This window comes from Podarcis raffonei, chromosome 13 (assembly GCF_027172205.1).
Source record: "Podarcis raffonei isolate rPodRaf1 chromosome 13, rPodRaf1.pri, whole genome shotgun sequence".
NCBI lineage: Eukaryota > Metazoa > Chordata > Lepidosauria > Squamata > Lacertidae > Podarcis > Podarcis raffonei.
Genome location: NC_070614.1, coordinates 23,733,926 through 23,755,810, shown reverse-complemented (window position 1 = coordinate 23,755,810; position 21,885 = coordinate 23,733,926). Strand labels below are relative to the sequence as shown.

Below are 21,885 nucleotides of genomic sequence, written 5' to 3'. Positions count from 1 at the left end.
CTTCTTAAGTGGGAGCCCAGGGATCTCTCAGCTAGACCTCCTTGCTCCCTAAGATTCCCCCCCCCTAGCAAAAAGAACATGCACAAATATTATTTTCATTATATTATATTATATCCCAGTTATTCACAGCAGTTGTGATCACTATACATTCACAGAGGTGTTTTTTTTTAATGTGCAAGGCATCTTTTAATCTGTCACCTCATTCACTAAGGGCAGTCCCTGTAGAAACTAACCTCTGTGTGATCTTTTCTTCTGGGTCAGCTCCCCATGCATGCAAAAGTGGTGCTGCACAGTACCGAAGAACCCCTTACAACCAGCACTGTGTGCATATGGTGCCTCTGGCTGAATTGGAGGCCCCTTGCCAGTCAGTGCTCAAGCTCACCCCAAACCACAGGAAGATGTGTGTGCTGGTAGTAACCTTTAAAGCCTTAAATGGTTTGAGACCTACCCGAAATATAAGATGCACAAATTTTGGACTTCAGTTCCCATCATCACGATCATTGGCCATGGTGACTGGGCCTGATAGGAGGTGTAATGCAAAACATCTGGTGGGCACCAGGTTGGGGAAGGCTGGGTTAGTGAGTACCAAAGTCAGAGACTTGTTTGTAGTGGCCCTGTTTCTTTGGAATGTCTTGTGCAAGGAAATACATTTGGCTCCTGTTTTGCTGGTCTTTAGGAGATCTGTGAACACTTCCTCCCCACCCCACCCTCTGCATTTGGATAATTTTATGGTGCAGTCTGTCAGCAGATGTTTTCATCCCCAGCTGCTGTCTTTAAGGTCAGAATAATAGAATCATAGAGTTGGGAGGGACCACAAGGATTATCTGGTCCAACCACTTGCAATGAAGGAGTCCTTTGCCTAACATGGGGCCTGAGCTTAAGAGTCCTTGCCTAATTTTAAGATTCAATTGGTACTCAATTTAATAATTTGTTGCAGAATCCCCATCCCCAACAACTGGAAAAATAACTCGTGGAAAGAGTATCAGTCTCCTGGCACTGAGCTGTTTTAAATTGCCAGACCATTGACCTCCATGTAGCTTGGCAATGCCAACAGTGTGTAGAAAGTACTGAGCTACATGCACCAAAATGCTGAGCTAGATAAATCAATGCTCAGACTCTACACTGACTGGCAATGGCTCTCCAGGGTTTCAGAAGGGAATTTTTGCCAGCCTCATCTGGAGATTCCAGGGGTTGAATCTGGGACCTTCTGCAGGGAAAACAGATGTTCTGTCACTGGGGTCTGGCCCTTCTCCAAACAGAGTAGGCGTTTTGACCACATGCAAATCAAAGATGCAGCTGCTTTGTTAGTAGAACAGTTTGAAGTTGGCTTGCAGTGCCGCACTTCAGTATTGTGTCTGGCGATCTTGTTTGTGAGGTTGATCTCCTAAAGCCTGGCCCCTGTGGATGTTGGTTAGTTATTAGTGAATCTTGCCTTAGGATGGTTCAGGTTGTGTGTGGGTGTTATCCCTGGACTCTCAAGATGTGCATAAGGTAAACGACTGAATGCAGTGGCTCATTACACTTCTCATGCTAAACTGTGGTTTGCACTAGCTGCAGATTAGAACACAAACTGTGGTTTCAACTTTTAAACCTGCAGCAAGCAAACCATGGCTTAATGCTGCTTACCTGATTTCATTTTCCTCCTCTCGGCATCATGCTTACTCCTGAAGGTTTACAATTAAGAAATGGGGAACCTTGAAGCATGGACCAGCTTAGCCAAGGAATATCCTTCCAGTACCAGAAGCCGACAATCTTATTGGACAAAAATCCACTCCTAGTTTTCCTTCTAAGCTTTGTTCATTTCAGCAGCCTAATTTAGGAAGTCTGTTGTTAAACAACTGATCATCAGAAAACTGGGCTGATTTACTGTAAATCACCCAGGATGTTACCACTAGATCTTGCCTCCCCCTGGCCTACCTAACCTTTTAATATTCATCCTCAACAGTAAGGAAGCCCTCATGCACATTGCTCATTTATTCTGATCCATCCCTTGCTACTCTGTCTTCTGCTGCTCACACCCCACATTTAGCTTCTTGGGGCAAGGCTGTGTCCTTTCGTTTGTTTTGTTTGTTATGTTGCTCATTAAAACACCATGAAAACTGAGAGTTGTTGGCATCTGTCTGTCTCGAGAGACAATGGAGTGCACCTCCAGGAGTGTAGTCAAACTGCTGTGTTAGCAACACTGAAATGACCTCCCTGGTGTGCAAGCCTGGGCAGTGTGTATGGAGGTTTTAGGTTGCCCAGATGACAAGCCCCACCCCTCGGCCTTACTGATGTGGTCCGAAAGAAAGCAGAGCAATACGTTTGACACCAGCTTGGCTCCAGTAGTTGCTAGAAGGATACATACAAGGCATCACCCAAGCACCTTAGGGACCCCACTCCAGATTTGTGTAGGGTTTACTCCTTAGCCTTTTCTTCTCCCAAAGATGCCCCACAAGGCAGAGGAGGTTTAGGGTGAGAGTTTTCTTTCCCCTAGATGGGCTCCCTTTCCAGGTTGATGAGCCCCACCTGCCCTGTTAGTGCTATATAAATAATAAGTAACAACAAAACCTTCCAAATCACTGGATAATAATAAACCTTACAATCCATTCTTGGATTCCCCTCCCCCACTTTATTTTTTAGTAGTTATGTGGCTTCAAGTGAGTGTCGCCAGCAGAAAAGCCTTGTTTTATTTTTGCCTCCCTAAAGCAAGCCTGGGAAAGCCTTTTGGCCCTCTGCAGGTTGCCGAGAGCCAGTGTAGTGTAGTGTAGTGGTTAGAACATCCGGCTAGGACCTGGGAGACCAGGGTTCGAATTCCAGCTCAGCCACAAAGCTCACTGGGTGACGTTGCATCACTCACCCATTTTCAGTCTAAGGATTGTTTTGGGGATTAAATGAAGAGGTGGAAGAGTCATGTAAGCCACCTAGAGTTCCATGGAGAAAAAGGTGGGATGTAAATGCAGAAAACAAGCAAACTCCCATCACCCCTGGCCATTGGCTGTGCTTGCTGGATGATTGGAGTTGTGGCTCAGCATCATATAGAGGGCCGGTATCCCCCCACCCACCTGTCCTAAAACCTGCTTCATCCAAAGGCGAGAGTGAAATCCCTCGCCATCCCTGGATGCTCTCCTTGTGCAGACAGGTGTTTGAGCTTTGAAGTCTTGCTTGCAAAGGGACCGCAGCGACGGAGCATATGCCAGGGATCCGTGTGGCCCTTGAGACGCTGCTGGACTGCAACTCCCATCATCCCAGATCATGACCACAGTGGCTGGGGTGGATGGGATCTGGAGTCCGACAGCACCTGCAAGGCCAGAGGTTCCTCACCCCTACATTCAATCCCGAGCTGCTGCCAATCAAAGAGTTGATGGGTTGGCAAATGGGCTCGGCTTGCTATAAACTTGCTTCCAATGCTCATATGACCCCCACATAGTCCAGATCAGGACGTGTGGAGGGCTGTGGGGCGGGGAGGAGGGGTCAGAGCTCAGAATCTGGTGGTGCCAGCCCCCAAAACCTGAGACCAGACCGAGCCCTCGTCCTCTTCCCCCTCCCCCTAGCGCTCCAGCCGGGCATCATGCACAGCCTCCAAAAGACAGGTGGAGTCCTGGTTGCCACGGCGACAGTGTCCTTTTAAGGGAAGCTAGAGGAAGCTCCCGTTGCATTGCTAAGGTCAGGCTTGGGGGGCTAGGATGGCAGGCGTGTGATGGAGCCTGGGAGGGGGGGGAGAGCTGCACCTGCATTACTCTCCCCTCCGAGGACGGGTGATTCCCCCCTCCCTCCCCACGCAAAAGAAACCTGGCATCTCTCCCCCCCTCCATCACCACCTCTGCATAACCCAAGAACGAGAGAGAACCGTCTCCACCAGCAGCGGTAAAGGGAGCGCGGGGAAAGAAGGCAAAAAGCGAGCCGCTGACGGATGAATTTATAGACACTGCAGCCTCCCATTGTGTGCAGTGGGCTGCTGCTAGGTATGGCAGGAGCAGGAGGCTGTTTAAGGTGGCCCAGCGGGATCTAACCTGTGGCAGGTAAGGAGACGGGCGGAAGCAAAGTCGAAGCAGGGAGGAGGAGGAGGACAGGTGAAGGAAGGCGATGGGAAGAAATGGCAGTGGTGCTTGGGGAGGGATGGAACGGTGGTAGGAATCGGCAGCTCAGCTCTTGCATCTTTCCACTGGTGCTCAAATTATGGAGGGAAGAGAAAGTGCACAGAGCTGCTGCTGCTGCCCCCTTCCCCAACCCCTCTGACTTCCGCGGATGCTTTTGAGGGGTGTGTGTGTATCGGAACCTTTTAAAAATAAAACTGAGAAGAGAGGTTTGTTCTTTCCACGCCTTCACCTCCCCAATTTTCCCTGCCATTCGATCACTGCACCAAACTGTGCAACAGAAGAACTGGTCAGTGACACCCCGCCGTCCCAAATCTGAAAGGGAGGGAGGGAGGGAAAAGCAGAGTCTAAATTAGAAGGACGTCACCGTCGCCGTGTGTCCTGTGGGGCTGCAGATGGCTTGGGGGGGGGCAATGAGGGACAATAAGGAACACTAATGTAAGGGACAGATGGTTACCCTATAGGGTGCGCACACGCCACACACACACACATACACACACACCTTGTTCTCCCAGTGGCTGCTTGGACGTGACCATTACATATTGAGCATTGTTGGGCATATTTTAATTGTATGTTTTTTGGGGGGGGGTGAGGGGGAAGAGGCTTGTGTGATTCTGTGTTGTTGCTAAGCCACATCAGTTACAAGACTCCGAGGGTCAGCTTGAATTTTGGTGGGCAGTTAGTGTGAGTGAGGTGGGTGTGTTTCGTATGCGTGGCCCTCTCCCCCCCCCCCCGCAACCCAGGGGAAACTGACAGAGGCTTGCAGCACCTTGAAGCCTGTCTTATCTATTATTATGGCTTTGGAGAAAAGGGCAGCATTGTTTGGGGCAAGGATAATGATTGCTTGGTTACATTTGTACCCAGTGCTTTTTTCGGGGGGGGGGGGACGGACGCAGGAGTACACATACCCCTAAACATTTTGTGAATCTAGGTTTGGCCTCATTGGGGGGCAGTATTTCAATATGAGTAGGAAAATGAGAGTACCCCTAAACATTTTTAAGGGGGGAAAAGCACTGCTTGTACCCCTTCCCCATCCTCAGAGGTGATGCACATGGGTGTTATATCATTTCATCCTCACCACAGCCCTGTGAGGTAGGTCAGGACAGGATGGGACTCAGTAACTGGCCCAAGGTCACCCAGTGGTTTTCAAAGCTGAGGGAGGATTGGAACCCACTTCTCCTTAGTTTCAGGCTGGCATTCTGACCGCTATACTAGGGATAATGACAAAAGGGCATCATGTTAATTAAGATGGGAGTCTTGTGTTGCCCCCTTCTCCCAGCATACTGGAAAAGCTAAAGTAGCAAGAAATAAGTTCTTAGAGGTATCAGACCTACCTTTGTGGATCTACTCAACAGGAAACTCTTCCCCCAGATGTGTGGTTTCTCTACATTTTCAGTGGAAGAAATGTACTTGCACATGCTCAAAAGCACTCCTCATTTTATTTCACACAGTCAGGACGGAGCCATAGCACTGAGAATGGGGCAGAGTCTTGGGCTGTGTTCACACTCCTGTTTGCTGTGCACTCATTGCATTTGCAGTGCTGGGTTTTTAATCCGCGTTCGCAAAACGTCATCCAAAATGCATATGTACCCTGCACTTTGATAGATGTCTCGTTTCTCAAACTAGCTTCACACGGACTGGAGACCTTAAGCCATTCCCATTTTGTCTTTAGCCAAGGTGTGAACACCTTTTCATAGGGTAAAGACATCCCTGCCTTGTCCACTCCTCCTCTAGTGTGACACAAGCAGAAACGAATCTGACTCTAATGAAGCTGTGCTGATGCCAATCACTAATGGAGAAAGAGCTCTGAAATGCACAGGGATGGGGACCAACTTCACTGTGCTCTAAGGTGGTAAGGTGAGCACCTCTATGCCAAGCCTTTTCTTATCTTAAGACTTCCCTTCTTATTCCTTTCTCTGGGCTGCTTCACAGGATCCCATGGGTCAGACCAGAGAGCTGTGATATGTGCCTGCCTTGGGCATCTTCTGCAACCCATTCCTAAATCTCTTTGAGAGAAAGGAAATATTTTTGCATGACTCCCTAAAACCTCAGAAAATCTATTTTTGCTTCTCCCATTTCCATGCCTACCACCATCACCACATGCATCAGCGATAAAAGCTTTGACTCACAGACCCTCCATTAATATAGTATTTCCAATTTCCAATTTTGCACTTGGGCGTTATGCTGTGATCAGCCTAGAATGTTACTGCAAGGTGATAACGTTTATAATGCTCTTTCCACCGCATTTTTCATTTGTGCAACAGTTGGGCAGCACAAACAGTTGGGCAGCATGGTGGCTGCGGTCATCTAGCGAATCAGGGTCAGCAGGCTGCCTTAGGCTTAGTTCTCACAGAGATAGAAAAATATCACTTCAGACTGTATCTTGGGGCTCACATGCAACAGACTGCACATGGGAGATTCTTCTTTTGAATGCCATTTTTATCTGTTCTTTCTTCCAATTTTTAGTACTCCCTGCAAGTAGAAATGTAGCACTGTAAGGGGTGAACTAGGAAGGAACATCTCCCCCTGACGTTGCTAGCATGAAGGTTTGGGGTTTTGTTCTGTTTTACTTAAAGTGGCATTCAAAAATGGCATCTCTGGACTCCTTTGAGAGGAAGAATAGCACCAAAATTGAATAAATATTCTTCTTCTTCCTCTACTGCCATCTTGAAGTGGTTAAGTCCAGTGTACCATCTCAGGATACTGTTACTTCACTCTGTTGCATGTGTAGACGGATCTGATTTAATGTTCCTGTAGATTTGTGCAGATGGAAAACCAGTTGGTCAGGGATGGGAGCAGGCTAGGACACATCTCCCTGACATGCCAGCTTTCTACAGGAAGAGCATTTGTGTGTGTGGATGTGTGGACGGGCATTCAATTATATATGTCTCCCCCTGCTGGCTTAAACAAGCCACTCCACTGAAAGAACAGTGACGATGTTTGGCTCCTCGTGTCCTTTAGGGTTTCTATTCTGCCAAGTCTTGTAATTAAGAAGTAGTGTCTGGAGATTTTCTAATTCCTCTTCCTCCCCAATCCTCTTTCCTTTTGTGCCAGGTCCTTTAGATTGTGATCTTGAGGGCTTATTATTGATAAGACTGGGATGAAAATGTTTTAAGTTGGATAAGTAATATTGGAGCTTTGATTCCTCAGTGAGAAGTTGACCTTCATTTGATTTTTATTATGACATCAATTATGACATCAATTACTCTCAATATGTGTCGTATTTAGGTTGTAACTCACCCTGAGTCCTAGAGCATACTGATGCAAGTATGGTGCATAAGAGATGGTGAGAGGCAGTGTGGTGTAATGGTTAGTGTGCTGGCAGGCCAGGGTTCAAATCCCCACTCAGTCATGAAGCTCCCTGGTGTGACCTAGAGCCGTTTGCTCCCTCTCAGCCTAACCTACATCACAGGGTTGTTGTGAGGATAAAATGGGGAGGGGGAGAATCACATATGCCACCTTGAGGAAAGGTGCAACATAAATACAAATAAAAATAAATAAATTGCATATGTGCATAATGCAAAAGCCAAACGAATAAACAACACCCATATAGCACCCCCATGTAGAGCATCAAATTTGTGTGATCTCATTCTCTGCCCCAGAGGGATTGCAGTATATTCTAGGTGGAGAGAAGGCTGGACTCCTGCAAAAAGGGAACTAGGTTTTAATAGGATATACGTACCAGCTCAGCTAATAGAGCATGAGACTCTTAATCCCAGGGTTCGAGCCCCATGTTGGGTGAAAGATTCCTGCATTGCTGCGGGTTGGACTAGATGACCGTCGTGGTCCCTTCCAATTCTACGATTCTGTGATTCTATGAAATGAGAAGTGGGGAAGAGGCAGGTGGTAGCAGATGAGCAAACCAGACGAGGCTGGGAATATTTGCTGAAATGAATGAGGAAGCAAGCTTTGGAAGGGGCTCCTTCAAAAGAGAGAGGGAGGGAGGGAGGGAGAGAAGCAGCTTAGAGGCTCTTTAGTGGCCCCGGGTGCACTTGATCACGGCTGCTGTGTACAAAAAGGCAGCGCAAGGATGTTTTCGCCTTCAACAAATGATCCAGCGCTGCTACTTTCCAGCTCCCTGAAAACAATTGATGTAGATCTGCGTGTGGCTGGAGGGAAGTGGGTGGGGAGAAAAGGGGGACATCTGTGTTGATGGCTGCAGGTTGGCGGATGCCTTGTCCCCTTGTGGCACCCTGTAAACACAAGCTGGCTATGCGATGGAGCGGTACCTGCTTCATAGCATCTGATTCCATCAAAGCTTCATCTCCCCAGAACTGAACAGGCAAATATTTGGGAGATGAAATTAATTCCTGGGTTTGGGCTTTCTAGATAATGTGTTTGTGGCTGGATCCTTCTGTTTTCTTTGTTTCCTCTAGCAGCAGCAGCAGCAGCAGTAGTAACAGTAGTAGTAGCAGCTGCAGTAATAATGCATTTATATAGTGCTTAAGTTTACAAAGTGACAGAATATGTCACCTCATTGAATCCTTAAAAGATCCCTGTAAGGTAGATTTCAGTATTATTCTTATGAACAATTTCCAGTATTGTTCTCATCAACAATTTTGGGCAGCATTAAAGTTAAAAGCACCCACCTCTGAGTGATCTCCCCCCTCCCCCCTCCCTGTGATCATTTTGCAGCATCATGACATCATCCTGTTCCTTTGGTGACTCTCCGTTGGCTGGGGCTGCCCATGTGACTGACTCAGGAAGAATTGCTTCCACTCTGAATAGGCTTCACTTGCCCTCAGTGATGTCTGTATATAGTTAAGCCTGATTGGCTAAATAGCTCCATGATGTCATCCTGTTAACCAAAAAAGAACAAACACAGTCTTGGCTTTTAAATCTCAAGAGGACAGGCAAAGTGAGCAAATACAGCTTAAAATGACATAGAGTTTTCAGCTGGTCCTAGTCCTGGGCATGAGAATGGGATGTTAACTGTTGTGCTTCCCATTTTCATGTCTCAATTTTGACTCTTCAAACCTGTGTGGCAGCTACACTTGGAATGCCTTATACAGTTTTAGTTTAGAAGCTGCTGCATCTCAAAAAGGCTACTGTGGAGTTGAAAAGGGGATGCGGGTGCCGCTGTGGGTTAAACCACAGAGCCTAGGACTTGCCAATCAGAAGGTCGGCGGTTCAAATCCCCACAACGGGGTGAGCGCCCGTTGTTCAGTCCCTGCTCCTGCCACGCTAGCAGTTCGAAAGCACATCAAAGTGCAAGTAGATAAATAGGTACCGCTCCGGCGGGAAGGTAAACGGCGTTTCCGTGCGCTGCTCTGGTTTGCCAGAAGCGGCTTAGTCATGCTGGCCACCGGAAGCTGTATGCCGGCTCCCTCGGCCACTAAAGGAAGATGAGCGCCGCAACCCCAGAGTCAGCCACAACTGGACCTAATGGTCAGGGGTCCCTTTACCTTTACCTTTAGAGTTGAAAAGGGCATACAGAAAAGTGCAGCCAAAGTGCCACTTGGAGCATTTCTCCTATGAAGAAAAGTTGCAGTGTTTAGTCTAAGGGGAGAATGACTGAGGTTTCTCCCTCTCTCACAATATTTAAAACCAGTGGTCAGAGCATAGGAGCAAACTCCTAGGGGCCAAGGTCTCTTTGCCCCCCCTAAAATATTTGAGGTCCCCCCAATGTTGCTAGGCATTGCCAGTCAAATGGTATATGTGTGCCATGCCGTATGATTATGTGGGACGGGGCTTACATGGGCCTCCCCAAAATTTTATTCAAGTTGGCACCCCTGGGTCAGAAGCGGATTTAGGGGAGTGCAACCGGTTCACCGGCTCTGGGCACTGAGCTGAGAGGGCACCGCAGGGGGCACTGCAACAACAATGTACAACGGAAGGCAAGAGGTGGGGGAGCATCAAATTTTGGCATCGCACAGGGCGCTGCCAAAATTTGAAAGCCCAAAGTCCACCTCAGGGGTCACCTAATGAAGCTGAATGATAGGATATTCAAGGCAGACTCACAGCTACTGGTATTCCGAGAACATCTCCAACTTGGCTAGTAGCTCTTGATAGAGCCTCATCCTCCACAAATTTGTCTAATCCTCTTTCAAAGGCATCCAAGCTGTATCGTCATGGCTACGTCTTGTGGAAGCAGGTTCTGTAGTTTAACAATCTGCAGGAGGGTCACAGGTTCATCACCCCTGCCTCAAGAGAAGGATCTAAGCAAATGAGCTATGGTAGGGAGCTGCTGGAGGTGACCAGTGAGAGGGAAAGAAACTCTTCTGGAATTCTAAGTTGACTTCATTGGGGTGACAAGGGAGAGGCCAGAAGGCAGCCTTTATGGTCAGAGCCCAGCTGCTCATTCACAGAAGGTTCTGTTTGTGCTGTGCTGACCAGACAATGGTAATACTTCAATGGAATATTTTTTCATGCCGCGATTTCAGAGTTGCATATGAGGCATTACAGCAGCTGACCTGCTTTGTTTAAACCTGGGTCTGTCTCAGTCACATATAAAAGCAAGGGTGGGAGTATGATTTTTAAAGCAAAAGGGACATGATGTGCCAAATTCTGACCTGAGCATCAATGGATTAAGAACTTTTACCTGAGTTTACTTATTTCCTCCTCCCTACCACTTCATTTTCCTTTTGAGTTGTGTCACATCTTGTAAGCTTGGAGGCAGGGATTGCCTGGGTTGCAGTGATTTCTAAGCCACACTGGGAGTTTTTTTTGTTTTTCCTAAAGTGCAGGATATTTTTTTAAAAAAACAACAACACCTAACTAATTAAAAAATAATAGAATAATGTTCTGTTTTGAGTCTAATTCATTATAGTTGGGTTTAAGCTGATTGTAAGAGTGAGGAATTAGCTGGGATGTGCTGATAGCGTCCAATTTTTACATACAATTGATGTTGAGAGCTGGTGTCTCATAGTGACTAAGAGTCTGGTTTTGGGGGTGAATGGATGTGGAAACAATTCTTAATGGGAGCTAAACACAATCCCTGTTTCCTTCCTTGTCTATGGTTCAGATCTCACCTCTCAGCTGTGACCTCACTAAGTAGCCATGGGCATCTGTTCTCAGTCTCCCAATTTTGATATGGGGTTACGCTGCAGCTGCTGATAATTATCTGACCCATATCATAGGGTTGTTATGGGGATTGTTGAAATAATGGGTGGGAAGTACTTAATAATAAACAAACAAACAAACCCTATTATTATTAGTTCACGTAGGGAGCACTGCATTTTAATGGGTAACTGATCAGTATTTAATTCACTGAAATGTGTGCCCTTAAAAGGCACACCTAAGAATGGCCGGCCTCCTTGAAATTTTGCATTCAGCCTCTTTCTGTTGGGTCTTGTTGTCATGGCTGTGCTTGAAATTTGATCAGCTTTGCCACTTCCTGGTCACAGTTCCCATGGCTCTCTCTGTTGCTTAATGGAAACCAGGGAGAACGGAGCAGGGAACTGCTAGGGTGGGAAGCCACAGATCGAGAAACCTGACTGCTCTGCCTTATCAGGGAACTGCACCTGCTGTCACATCAGGTTCCCACTGAACCGGGATGCCATTTTCTGAGACGCAGATTCCCCTCCAGAATTTGAGAGCGGATTGTGGATACTCGAGAAACTTACAGTGCAGCACTGATGAGCAAAGCAAGGATTCCAAACCATCTGCACGCATGCTGTCGGATTCTGTGGCAGGAGTGGGGAGTGACCTCCAGGCTCTCTGCAAAGAAGAAAACACCCTTTTGAAATGTTGAGGGTCCTCAAACTCTCCTTTCTAGAGCAAGCGTGTAGGGCAGGGGGGTTAATATCCAAGCTGATCCACTCCAGGCTTTGCATGTCTGGTTTTCTAAATGGAGAACTGTCAGATCAAAGTGTATGGACATGTGCAGGAAATCTGCTGGAGCCTTAACATGGCCTTTGCAAGTGGTTTTCTGGACAGCGTTCCCGTGCTTACAAAAAGGTAAGCCAAAATTTTGGCCAGTAGCTGTTTTGGCAGGTGATCTGGAGCCCCCACAGAGGGAATGGCTTCTCCTTTATTCTGAGGTGGGGGGTCTACTTACTTCCCAAACCTTCGAGGCCAAAACAACACAGGGATATCCAGCACCATCTTGCTCACTAATGGGTTTCTGTGGAGTGTCTGGCTGGTCACCATTGGAGACAACAAGATGCTCTTACCCTGAATGTGCCTTTCCTCTTTCCCAGCATGACAGCTTCTATTTTACATGCACTAATTTAAGCCAACTTATTAGCAGAGTGTGGGTCCTTAAGATAGCCAGAACCAAACCATTCATGCATAAGAGGGAAGTTTCAGCAGACTTGGTACAGCCCCCAAATCTGCAGGGGTGCAAAAGAACATTTAGATCATCAACAACAAAAGCCCTCCAAAGAGGGAAGGGATGGGGTGGGGAAATAACTTGTCCAATGAGGACTGAGCATTCTCAATGGCCATGAATTCTGACTGACTAGGGCTGGAATAGAAAGTTGGAGAGGAAGGATGGAGTTCTGGAACCCTGATCGGAAGCAACATTTTGTTGCAGATCCCCTCTTTTAAAGAATGGCATTTAGCACGCGCTCAAAAGCGCTCTCTCTCTCTCTCTCTCTCTCTCTCTCTCTCTCTCTCAGCTTTCAGTGATACATGACCTTAAGTCGTTGCACCGGAGACAGATTTTGGGCCATAGCTCTGGCTCAGTCTGCCCAAAAGCCAACCTTAGCTGGCCTGTGGTTCTTTAATCATGTGGCTGTACTTTATTCCATGTTGCAATCCACTCCTCAGCCTTTGTCATTCTTCATATCGTCCTTTCCACACCGTTTGCCTTGCTTTTATCGGTGCTAATAAGGCTGTCATTTCAAATCCAGTCACATGCCCTTATCTCCCTTTGATTCTCCCATCCAAACAGAGTGATATTAATTGTGCCTCTCCTTCCTGCTTTCCCTTTGAAAAAGAAAAATATTCTGCTGATGTCATCACCACCCTCTCCTGCTGCAATGCAATTGATTTCCCATGCCAATAGCTGCACTGAAGGGTATGCACTGGATAGCTGTGGGGGGATAGCTGAGTTCCACTGCAGAGATCAACATTTTTGCCAAGAGGCAAATAACAAGCATGTTAAGCCTAGCCAAATATCCTTAAACCAGGGTTCAGTCACCCAGTCCTCATCAATGCTAAAGCAGAACTGCCTCTCCTCAGCCCATATTTTGCTTCAAGTCAGGAATGCTGTATGGACTTACCCTTAGTTTGGCTGTTGTCAATGTGGGCGAGTCCATGATTTCCCCCACACATGCAAGAATGCTCCCACCTTCAGTAATTCAGTGCATAGAGTGCAAATAGAAAGCTTTCTTGTCCAGGGTGCAAACAAATCACTATCTTTCCCAATGAGGTACCTGACTACAAGGAAGTACGCTCCATTGACAGCTCCATACAGCATAAGCCAAAGAATACGAACACAAGAGATGTAAGCAAACTGCCATTTGACAATACATGTCTTAAAATAGCCTAGAAGCATATGCCCTTCTAGTGCCCCAGTAACTCGCTTTGTTGAACCTTGGTCAGCTCTACATGCAGGAGAGTCTTTTTTCATGGACATACAAACAAGCAGCTATCCACCTGTGTTTTGAAGGGGTGCCGTCTTCAGGTACAACATGATTTTTCTTCTTCTTCTGAATAGATCACTCCATAGTTTAGGAGGGGTTTGGTGATGTGCAGAGCTGGCCTTTTCCTTTGCCTGCTGTAGATTTTCCCTGCGATCTTACCCATATGTATTAGGATGACTTACTTCTGAGTGGATAACCATAGGATCACACAGTAAATCTGGTATTCTCTAGGAGACATCAAAGTCTGCTGTTATGGTCCTAGAGCCACATACAACATGTGGGATGAACTCTTTATTTGGGCCAGTTGGCATTTATCAACCAGAAAGGTTTTGAATCTTTGTTGAATCAACCCGTTTCTGCAGGAGAGGTCACCAGAGGCTCTTGGTACCTCCGTACCTCCCTACCACCAACACTTCCTCTCTCTCTTTTACATATGTGACAATCAGTTAATCAGAAACCATCATTTGCAAAGCTTGGTCTAAGGCAGAAATCTGTGCAGGCTTCCAAGTTCTACAAACTCAGAGCACTTGGGGACATTTCTGCCCTGGTTCTTGGCTTCTAGCACAAAGCCACAATAAGGCAAAACCATCACTTTTGTTCTAGGGCTTCCAGGCTATTACTATTTTCAAGTGGGATCCAATCTCATAACTAACAAATTCACATTCAGCAATGACACTTGATTGGGAAGTCTTGAACAAGAAGCCCGCTTCCCCAGAAGACCAGACTTATTGTGTTAATAATGATGGGAAAGGTAGAATCTCTCTTTGCTCCCTGTAAGCAAATCAGGACAAATGGTAAATAGCTCACCTTGCAGCTATAGAGGCACATTCTGAGACACACGTGCGCCGTGCAGACAACAGCATGTTCTCGTTTGCTCACTTGATTCTCACATTCCTCAGCACCCTTTTTTCTTTTCCCTTTTATCAAATTTTGGACTGTAAGCTCCTTTGGGGCAGAGAACTTATGGAACTCTGCAAGTGCCACGTACTTGCACGGTTGGCAACCAGATAGGAAGGAAAAGGTTTGCTTCAGTTCATGCACTAAGCTAGGGGTAAGCTGTTAGTGGCTCTTGGGTATGATCCAGCTCGCAAATCAATTCTATTGTGCTTCTGAAGACCCTACCAAATTTTAGCCAAGGCATGTTAGAATGCTTGCCCACAGTTTGACTTGTAAAGAGAATGAAATCGTTAGGTACCTCCGCTTCCAGAGTTGCCCCAGTCTACTGTTGTAGAGCATAATTCTTATATCTTTCTCTCCCCCACTCTCTGGTTGTGTTTCTCATAGACCAATGTGGCATTTTCACAGTGCTCTGTGCGTGTGTTGTATTGGGGAAAATGCTGTTCTTTAGCCAGAGGGTTCGTCCGCTGTGATTGCTGTGTTGAATGAGGTTGCACAAATGTCACAGGCGCCTGTTGTGTCTGCGATGCCACTGGCAATCAGCAGGAGAGCTCCTTTCCCACCCAGGCCCATGAGATTTGGTGATCTTGGGCACCATCCGGGCAAAGCGAAGCACTTTGAAACCCCATTATTTTCCGTGGGGAGTGTGCTGAGCATGTGGGGGATTTCTCCCATGGTAATTATAGAATTGAAGAGTTGGGAGGGATGCTGAGGATCATGTAGTCAAGCCACACAGGCATATGCAGCTATCCCATGGAGGAGGGGGGTCAAACCTGCAACCTTGCCGTTACCAGCACCACGCTCTAACCAACTGAACTATGGGATGTCCAAGGTGCTTGATGTTGGTTGGATTTGTTGTCGCTGCCGTAGCTTTATAATACCTTCCTCCCTGATTGATTGCGTGAGAGCTCGTGTGACAGCTGTCGGTGTGAATTGAGCCAGACCAGAGAGTGCAAAGCAGGCATGGCCTGGGGAGAGGGTGTGTGGCCTGGGAGAGTCCCAGGGGCCAGGGAGCAAGGTCTTGCCCACCTGGGTCTGAGGTTCCCAACCCTGCATTAGGTGGTGGGACAGGATCTTACGCTATTAGCTGGGGTGAACATAAGTATAGAACCAAAAGTGACACGTACTTAGCATACATTTTGTTGATTTCACTCTTAAATCTGCTTAGACTGTGTTTTTACAGGGCAGGGGCTGACCCTGTCTTGCTACAAGGAGATGACTTTATGACCGTGATGGACACAGCCCAGCCACCTGGTGCAAACCTTCTTTGAAGAGTCTTAACTTTTTAGGCAGTGGAATCAAATTATGCAGAATGAGCAACTGCTTCTGTATCATGTTTCCTAATTTGCATAATATTTGCTTCATTATTTTTTTAAAAGATGAAGCACTTTTTTTATTGGTATGAATATTGCCCCCAACCTTCCTTTAAAAGATCCTTGACGTGTGTGTGTGTGTGTGTGTTTGTGTGAAGGGCGGAGGAATCCACTTGCAGTGAAGTCTCACTTTGGTACCACTGCATCTCTACCTGTTTGAAAGCCTTCCTCCAGAACACCCAACCTAATTTACCTATCCATTTTAGCAAATCCATTGCTTTTTTTTGTTTTGTTTCTTTTTCTTTTCTTTTCTTTATATAAAAAAACACCATTGGGAGGGGACTTTAAACAAACCAACTTAAAAACAGTAACGCCTCACGCAGTTTAAAGTCAACTGTTTGCTCAAAACAGAAATCTTAATGGTATTTTTTTGTTCTGTTTTTTTTTTGTTTTGTTCTTTTTTCTTTTCCTTTCTTTTGTTTGTTTGTTAGCAACCAAACTACTGGAGCTTTAAGGTCAGTACTTCCAATTTTTACCCACACCCAACGCTTTCGTTTAAAGGAAAATTGCATGCGCTTCCCCACCCTTTTCTCTGTGTTTTTTTCTGTACGGTGTGCACAGGTTTGGGGAGGGGATTGGGGAGGTCTCTTTGGCTTTTGCCCTCTCTTCCTTGCACCAGATATCCTGTTTCTATGAGCTGTTTCTCACATTAGCCTCCTCAAGCATGGAGGAGGGGGGCTCCAGGAAGGTGCTGCAGCATCTGGAAGTGTGAACTGGAATTTTAAATGGGGTGCATGGGTGTCCACAAGTGAGAAAAGGGGGAACGTTGCCCTTCCAGATTAGACATAATCTTCGCACCCTTTTTAAAAAGAGTAGGTTCCTAGCACCTAAGCTAAGAGACAAAATATACAGGGGCTGTTCTCTCTCTATCTCTCTCTGTTTTTTTTCTCTCTTGGTGTGAAAATGTAGCCTGTTCTCGGTTTCAGTGTTTTCCTTTGCCTCCCGCCACCCTGGAAAAAAGCCTGCCAATACCCAGAGTAGGGTGCTCCTGGGTCCTACATTACAGAGGCCCCAATTTTGCTGGTTGCAGTCCTCTGTTTGAAGGATTATCCATCCAAGTCCAGTTTAAAGCTGAAGAACCATAAGAAGGGAGGCCAGCTGGCGCCTTGGAGTAGCCCCTCAATAATCACCACCTGAGCTTAGAATCGTAGAGTTGTAGAGTTGGAATGGACCACAAGGGTCATCTAGTCCAACCCCCTGCAATGCAGCTAAAGCATCAAAGGCAGATGGCCACACAACCCCTGCTTAAAAACCTCCAGCTTCCAAGTCTGATCCGCTGTCAAACAGCCCTTACTGTCATAAAGGTCTTCCTGTTTAGTCGAAATCTCCTTTCTTGTAACTTGAAGCCATTGGTTTGAGTCCTGGGCCCTCCAGAGCAGGAGAAAACAAGCTTGCTCCCTCTTCCATGTGACAGCCCTTAAGATATTTGAAGGTGGCTATCATCTCTCCTCTCAGTCTCCTCTTTTCCAGGCTAAACATACCCACCTCCTTCAACTGTTCTTCATAAGGCCTGGTTTCCAGACCCTTGATCACCTTGGTTGCCCTCCTCTGCACACGTTCCAGCATGTCAACATCCTTCTTAAATTGTGGAACCCAGAATTGGACACAGTATTCCAGGTGTGGTCTGACCAAGGCAGATTAGATTGGTACTATTACTTCCCTTGATCTGGACACTATTCTTCTGTTGATGCAGCCTAGAATAGCACTTTTTTTTTTTGCTGCTGCATCACACTGTTGACTCATGTTAAGCTTGACATCCACCAAGACCCCTAGATCCTTTTCCACATGTATTGCCAGTAAGCCAGGTTTACCCCATCTTATATTTGTGCATCTGATTCTTCCTGCCTAAGTGCAGAACCTTACAATTCTCCCTGAGCAGGTTATAGCAGTTTAAAATTCAGTATTAAAAACAATTAAAATCAACTGCAGTCACAGGAATTGGGTGCACCCCAAACACACACATATCTTAGGTGTCAAAGGCCAGAGCAAAGACTGGGGTTTTTCCACATTCACCAAAAGCTGACTAGTGAAAGGGTCAGACATGCCTCTGTGGGGAAGATTGGGGACAGAGAGGTATTGTATCCCCATTTAAATTATATCATTTACCTCCACATTTGCATCTATAAATAGAAATTGGCACATGTGAATTCTGTGCAAATCTGTGTCTCCCCCCCCTTTTTTTTGCAATTTGTAAGTGGCCACGCTTAAGTGGAAGGGTTGAAGAGAGGTCCCATGGAGATGGCGTATTTGCATATTTGTCTTCATGCTGCCATCAGGGCAGGACTTTAGGACAGAGGTCCATGCCCCCACTCTGCAGAATGAGCAGCAGGGCTGGCTTATTATATTTTGAAGCAATGCACATTTCCATCCGGGGATGGGGGTGGGAGGCTGCACTAATAAGACCTTTAAGTGCAGAATCTAAAATTACCTTACTGCATCACTGCTCTAGATTTTTTTAAAAATGAAAACAGCCTTGGGAGGCTGCCAGATGAGAAGGGGAAGCTTAACCTTGTTCCCCCACCAGCCATATATATATTACACACACACACACCCAAATGCTGCCCCCCCCCACACACACGAAAGGAAAAAGAAGCTTGGGGAAGACAATAGGATCAGAAAAGAACGTTTCGTAATAAATGAGTTAAGCACCTCTACCCATCCTTCTGTGAACCTCACAACATCTTGAGACAGTTTTTCACATCCTGCGCTGCCCAGACGACAAGACCCTCCTCTCAGCCTTGCTAATGTGGTCCAAAGGAAAGCAGAGCAATACGCTTGGCACCAGCTTGGCTGCAGGAGTTGCCAGAAGGAAGCGTACAAAGCCCCATCCACTTAGGGACTCCACTTCTTCTCTGTAAGATATCTCACGAGGCATCAGAGGTTTAGGCCTGGAGTTTTCCTTCTTCCAGATGGGCTCCCTTTCCAGGTGGACTAGCCGCATCTACTCCTCACTTCTACAGCATGTGCAGAAGCTGCCTTCTTGACTATTGAACCCACTATTGGTCTAATACGCCAGAGCCTGTTTTTGCATGTAGGGGAAGTCCCTAACTCAGCTAGGGTTAGAGACCCATCGGCTATCCTCACCTGGTTTAGCTGGCCAGTTGAGGCTGCTCCCAGGTATGGCTGCTGTTGCGTGCTGAGCTCTCCTAGGAGCCGCAGGTGAAAGTTGAGGGCAGGACCAATGGTGAACAAACTGTCCAGAAGGAGCATGACGTGTACCCAGCCAGAGGTACTACCCCTCTCCAAACACCCCATACACCTCCCCAAAAAAGCATTCAGCATTCCCACAAAACCGTAATTCTAAAGATTCTAAGGCATGACAACCAATCACATTTCAAACCAGTTTAAAAAATCATAATTTATATGGCCACCATCAATATACAGTGTTCTACAAGGTTTTCAAAACAAAATGTCTGATCCCTTGATGCCTTCAATTTTGCAGTTAAAATGTTGGCAGCGGCGGTGAATGGCCGGGCAATAGGGGAATGCAGTGTGAGGAAATGCAGACATGACCACTTAGGCTTCATTTCAGCAGAGGATGAAGATTAAATGCGCCGTTGCAATGTGCGGCACAGCCGCGTCCTTAATTTACGCCTAAGTTTTAACTGGCTCTGACAAAGTCATACAGACGACCACGTCAGCTCAGCAGTTTCTGTCTTTCGTACAGCTAATTAGTCCCTATCAATACATCCAGAAAACATTTTCAGGAACAATCTATGTGTAAGGTAAAAAATAATAATAGTTATGTGGCGCTTTAGCAAGATTGGTTTAGGAGATTGGGCAGGGAGGGGGTCCAGGAAACAATAAAGTAGGGAATGCCAGCATCTCCCAGGAGAGGTGTCAAGACCCAGTAGGGTGGGGGGGGGGATGATCAAAAGAGTTTAGGGATGATTCAGAATGCTCTCAAGCCTTCACTGCTTTCGTAGTTGTCTTGCAAGAAATCACTTTAAGATGCAAAATGTGGTTTGCCTCCAAGCGAGCTTTGCTCCCAGATTCCCCAGCTGCGGAAGGGGAAAAGAAGGGATCCTGCAATGCTGGTGTCAGCCTTAGATGGTTTCCTGCCTGAGGCCCAAAAAAAGTCAAAATGATGCTGTGGTCTAGATTTCCTTTCAGCTTTAAAAAAAAATTTAAAAAGCCTCACGTAAAGGCAATAAATAAATAAATAAAAATGGCAGCTCTTCTGAAATAAGTTGCCTGAAGCAACTGCGTCCTTTTGATGCATGGTAAGGCCAATCCTGTTTTGTACACCAGGAATTAATCTTTCCTTTTGGGTGGTTGGGCAAGAAGGGATAGGAATCGTGGCCAATTCCTTAGACTCAAAGAGGAGAACCATCAGCTCAGAGTAGCAGGAGTTATTTAAAAATGGTTGTTCTTTTTTAGGGCAGTGCAGAGAGTATAGCCAGGGCGGTGGACCCTACTCAGTTTGCGGGCTGAATGATAGGGGTGGAGATGCTCCTTCGGGTATTCTGGGCTCCTTCAGGTAATCTGTAGTAAATACCTGCAAAAGACATATATACACATTCCAGCATGGGATGACCCCGTAGACCATAGTGTGTGTGTGTGTGTGTGTGTGTGTGTGCGCGCGCGCATGTGTGGTGTGTGTGTGTGTGTTAGGGAATTATCATAAAGTATTTGCCACCTGTACTTCCAGAATTTGTGTGCCGAAAAGACAGATTGTGTCCTTTCTGGTAGAAAAACAAAATCTGAACTCCATAAGCTGCCTTATACCAGGTCAGATGGGGGAATCAAATTTTGGAATGTTCCATCTCCAGACAAGAGATTCCCTGCACACAGAAAATTAGTACGTTCAGGAAAAGGGTTCCAGCCTAGTTTCTTCCTTAACAGGGTGGGGTGTGTGGGGGTGTGTGTGTGTTTTGAGGACCAGTACATGTGCCAGTCTCAAGTAGTGCCCCTCAGACACAGGTTTACTGCTTCAGTGAAAACATACCCAAAGTTTAACACAAATCAATTTTGCATAATCTCAGTGTGATAATAGAGGAGTGAGTATTGGGGTGAACTGTGTCGTGCTTGGCATGCTCCTTTTTTTTGCTTTAGCCAAATAAAACTGCTTTGGTTTGGTAGAGGGTGAGCGAGTTGTCAGTATGAGAGATATAGCTCGACTCCCCAGGATTTCTTTGAGCGAAGTTCACGACACCTAAGCTGATTTACTCTGTGATTCTGACATTGCCTGTGTGGAAGTGTGGCTTCCAGACTTCGGGTTTAGAAGACTGCAGTTCAGGAAATTATGTTAGTTGCTGTGCTGATCCCATAGCATAGGAAATACCATGTAAGCCAAATACCTTTTATAAAATACCTGTATAATTTGACGAGTGTGCAAGCTTTCAGGTTCCACAGAATTCTTACTTGTGCCACATTTGAGAGTTCTCGAATAAAAAATAAAATGCATTTTAAAATGTGCATTTTGAGAGAAAATGCATCTAGAAACAGCCTATTTTAAGAGGAAATGTCCTTAGTAATGTGCATTTTTTAAATAGAGAAAACACATTTGAAATACCTATGTGTTTAAATGCAAATTTTAGCATAGGGTTTTTGTTTAAAAAATAAAGCTGCTCATTCTGCCCATGCTATGCTTTAAATCACCACCTAACTCCACATTGTAGAGATCTTGCCTGACCTGATTTGGGTTGTGTGCCATAGCACATGTAGTTTCATATATCCCACCCCTCCCTGCTGTGCCACAGATATGTGCTTCTCTTTCCCATCTTATTGCCTGACTGAGGCTCTGCCACACATCACACAGCTTAGCTGTCCACCCTCCCATCAGCACTGCTCCCTCAGCAACAATTGTCAGAGGAATTTCTGGTCTCTTTGTCCCGTTGTAAATTCTATCATCGATCACCCACTCCTGCTTGGTACTCAGTGGTCCTTTGGTAACCTAGCAACTGCATCCCCAGCAACAGAAGAAGGGAAGATGATGCGGGACACTAGAACTAGTAATTGTCGATTCTTGTTTTAAGAAAATAACTTACCATTTCCTTTGCATGCTAA

The 21,885-nt window shown here is 46.2% G+C and overlaps 1 protein-coding gene and 1 long non-coding RNA gene across 17 annotated transcripts in view; one reads left to right on the top strand and one right to left on the bottom strand.

Moving 5' to 3' along the window:
• Positions 1-21,885, top strand: part of SRCIN1 (SRC kinase signaling inhibitor 1) — a 262,355-nt gene that overhangs the window by 140,165 nt on the left and 100,305 nt on the right. For 10 of the 16 annotated variants that reach the window (XM_053362015.1, XM_053362007.1, XM_053362010.1 and 7 more), the window contains one exon: positions 16,308-16,331. The exons of 2 other annotated variants lie outside the window; for them this stretch is intronic. In XM_053362015.1, coding sequence (XP_053217990.1) covers positions 16,308-16,331 — 24 coding nt within the window. Of the gene's footprint in view, positions 1-3,631; positions 4,002-16,307; positions 16,332-21,885 lie in introns of those variants that run through there. 4 more of the 16 variants (XM_053362021.1, XM_053362017.1, XM_053362022.1 and 1 more) reach the window with 2 other exon arrangements.
• LOC128400050 (uncharacterized) lies at positions 11,638-21,761 on the bottom strand. Its single transcript, XR_008327299.1, has 5 exons — positions 21,665-21,761; positions 21,191-21,260; positions 13,244-13,400; positions 12,191-12,349; positions 11,638-11,735 (listed from the first exon to the last, which is right to left on the bottom strand). It is a non-coding gene; the product is annotated as an uncharacterized LOC128400050 (long non-coding RNA).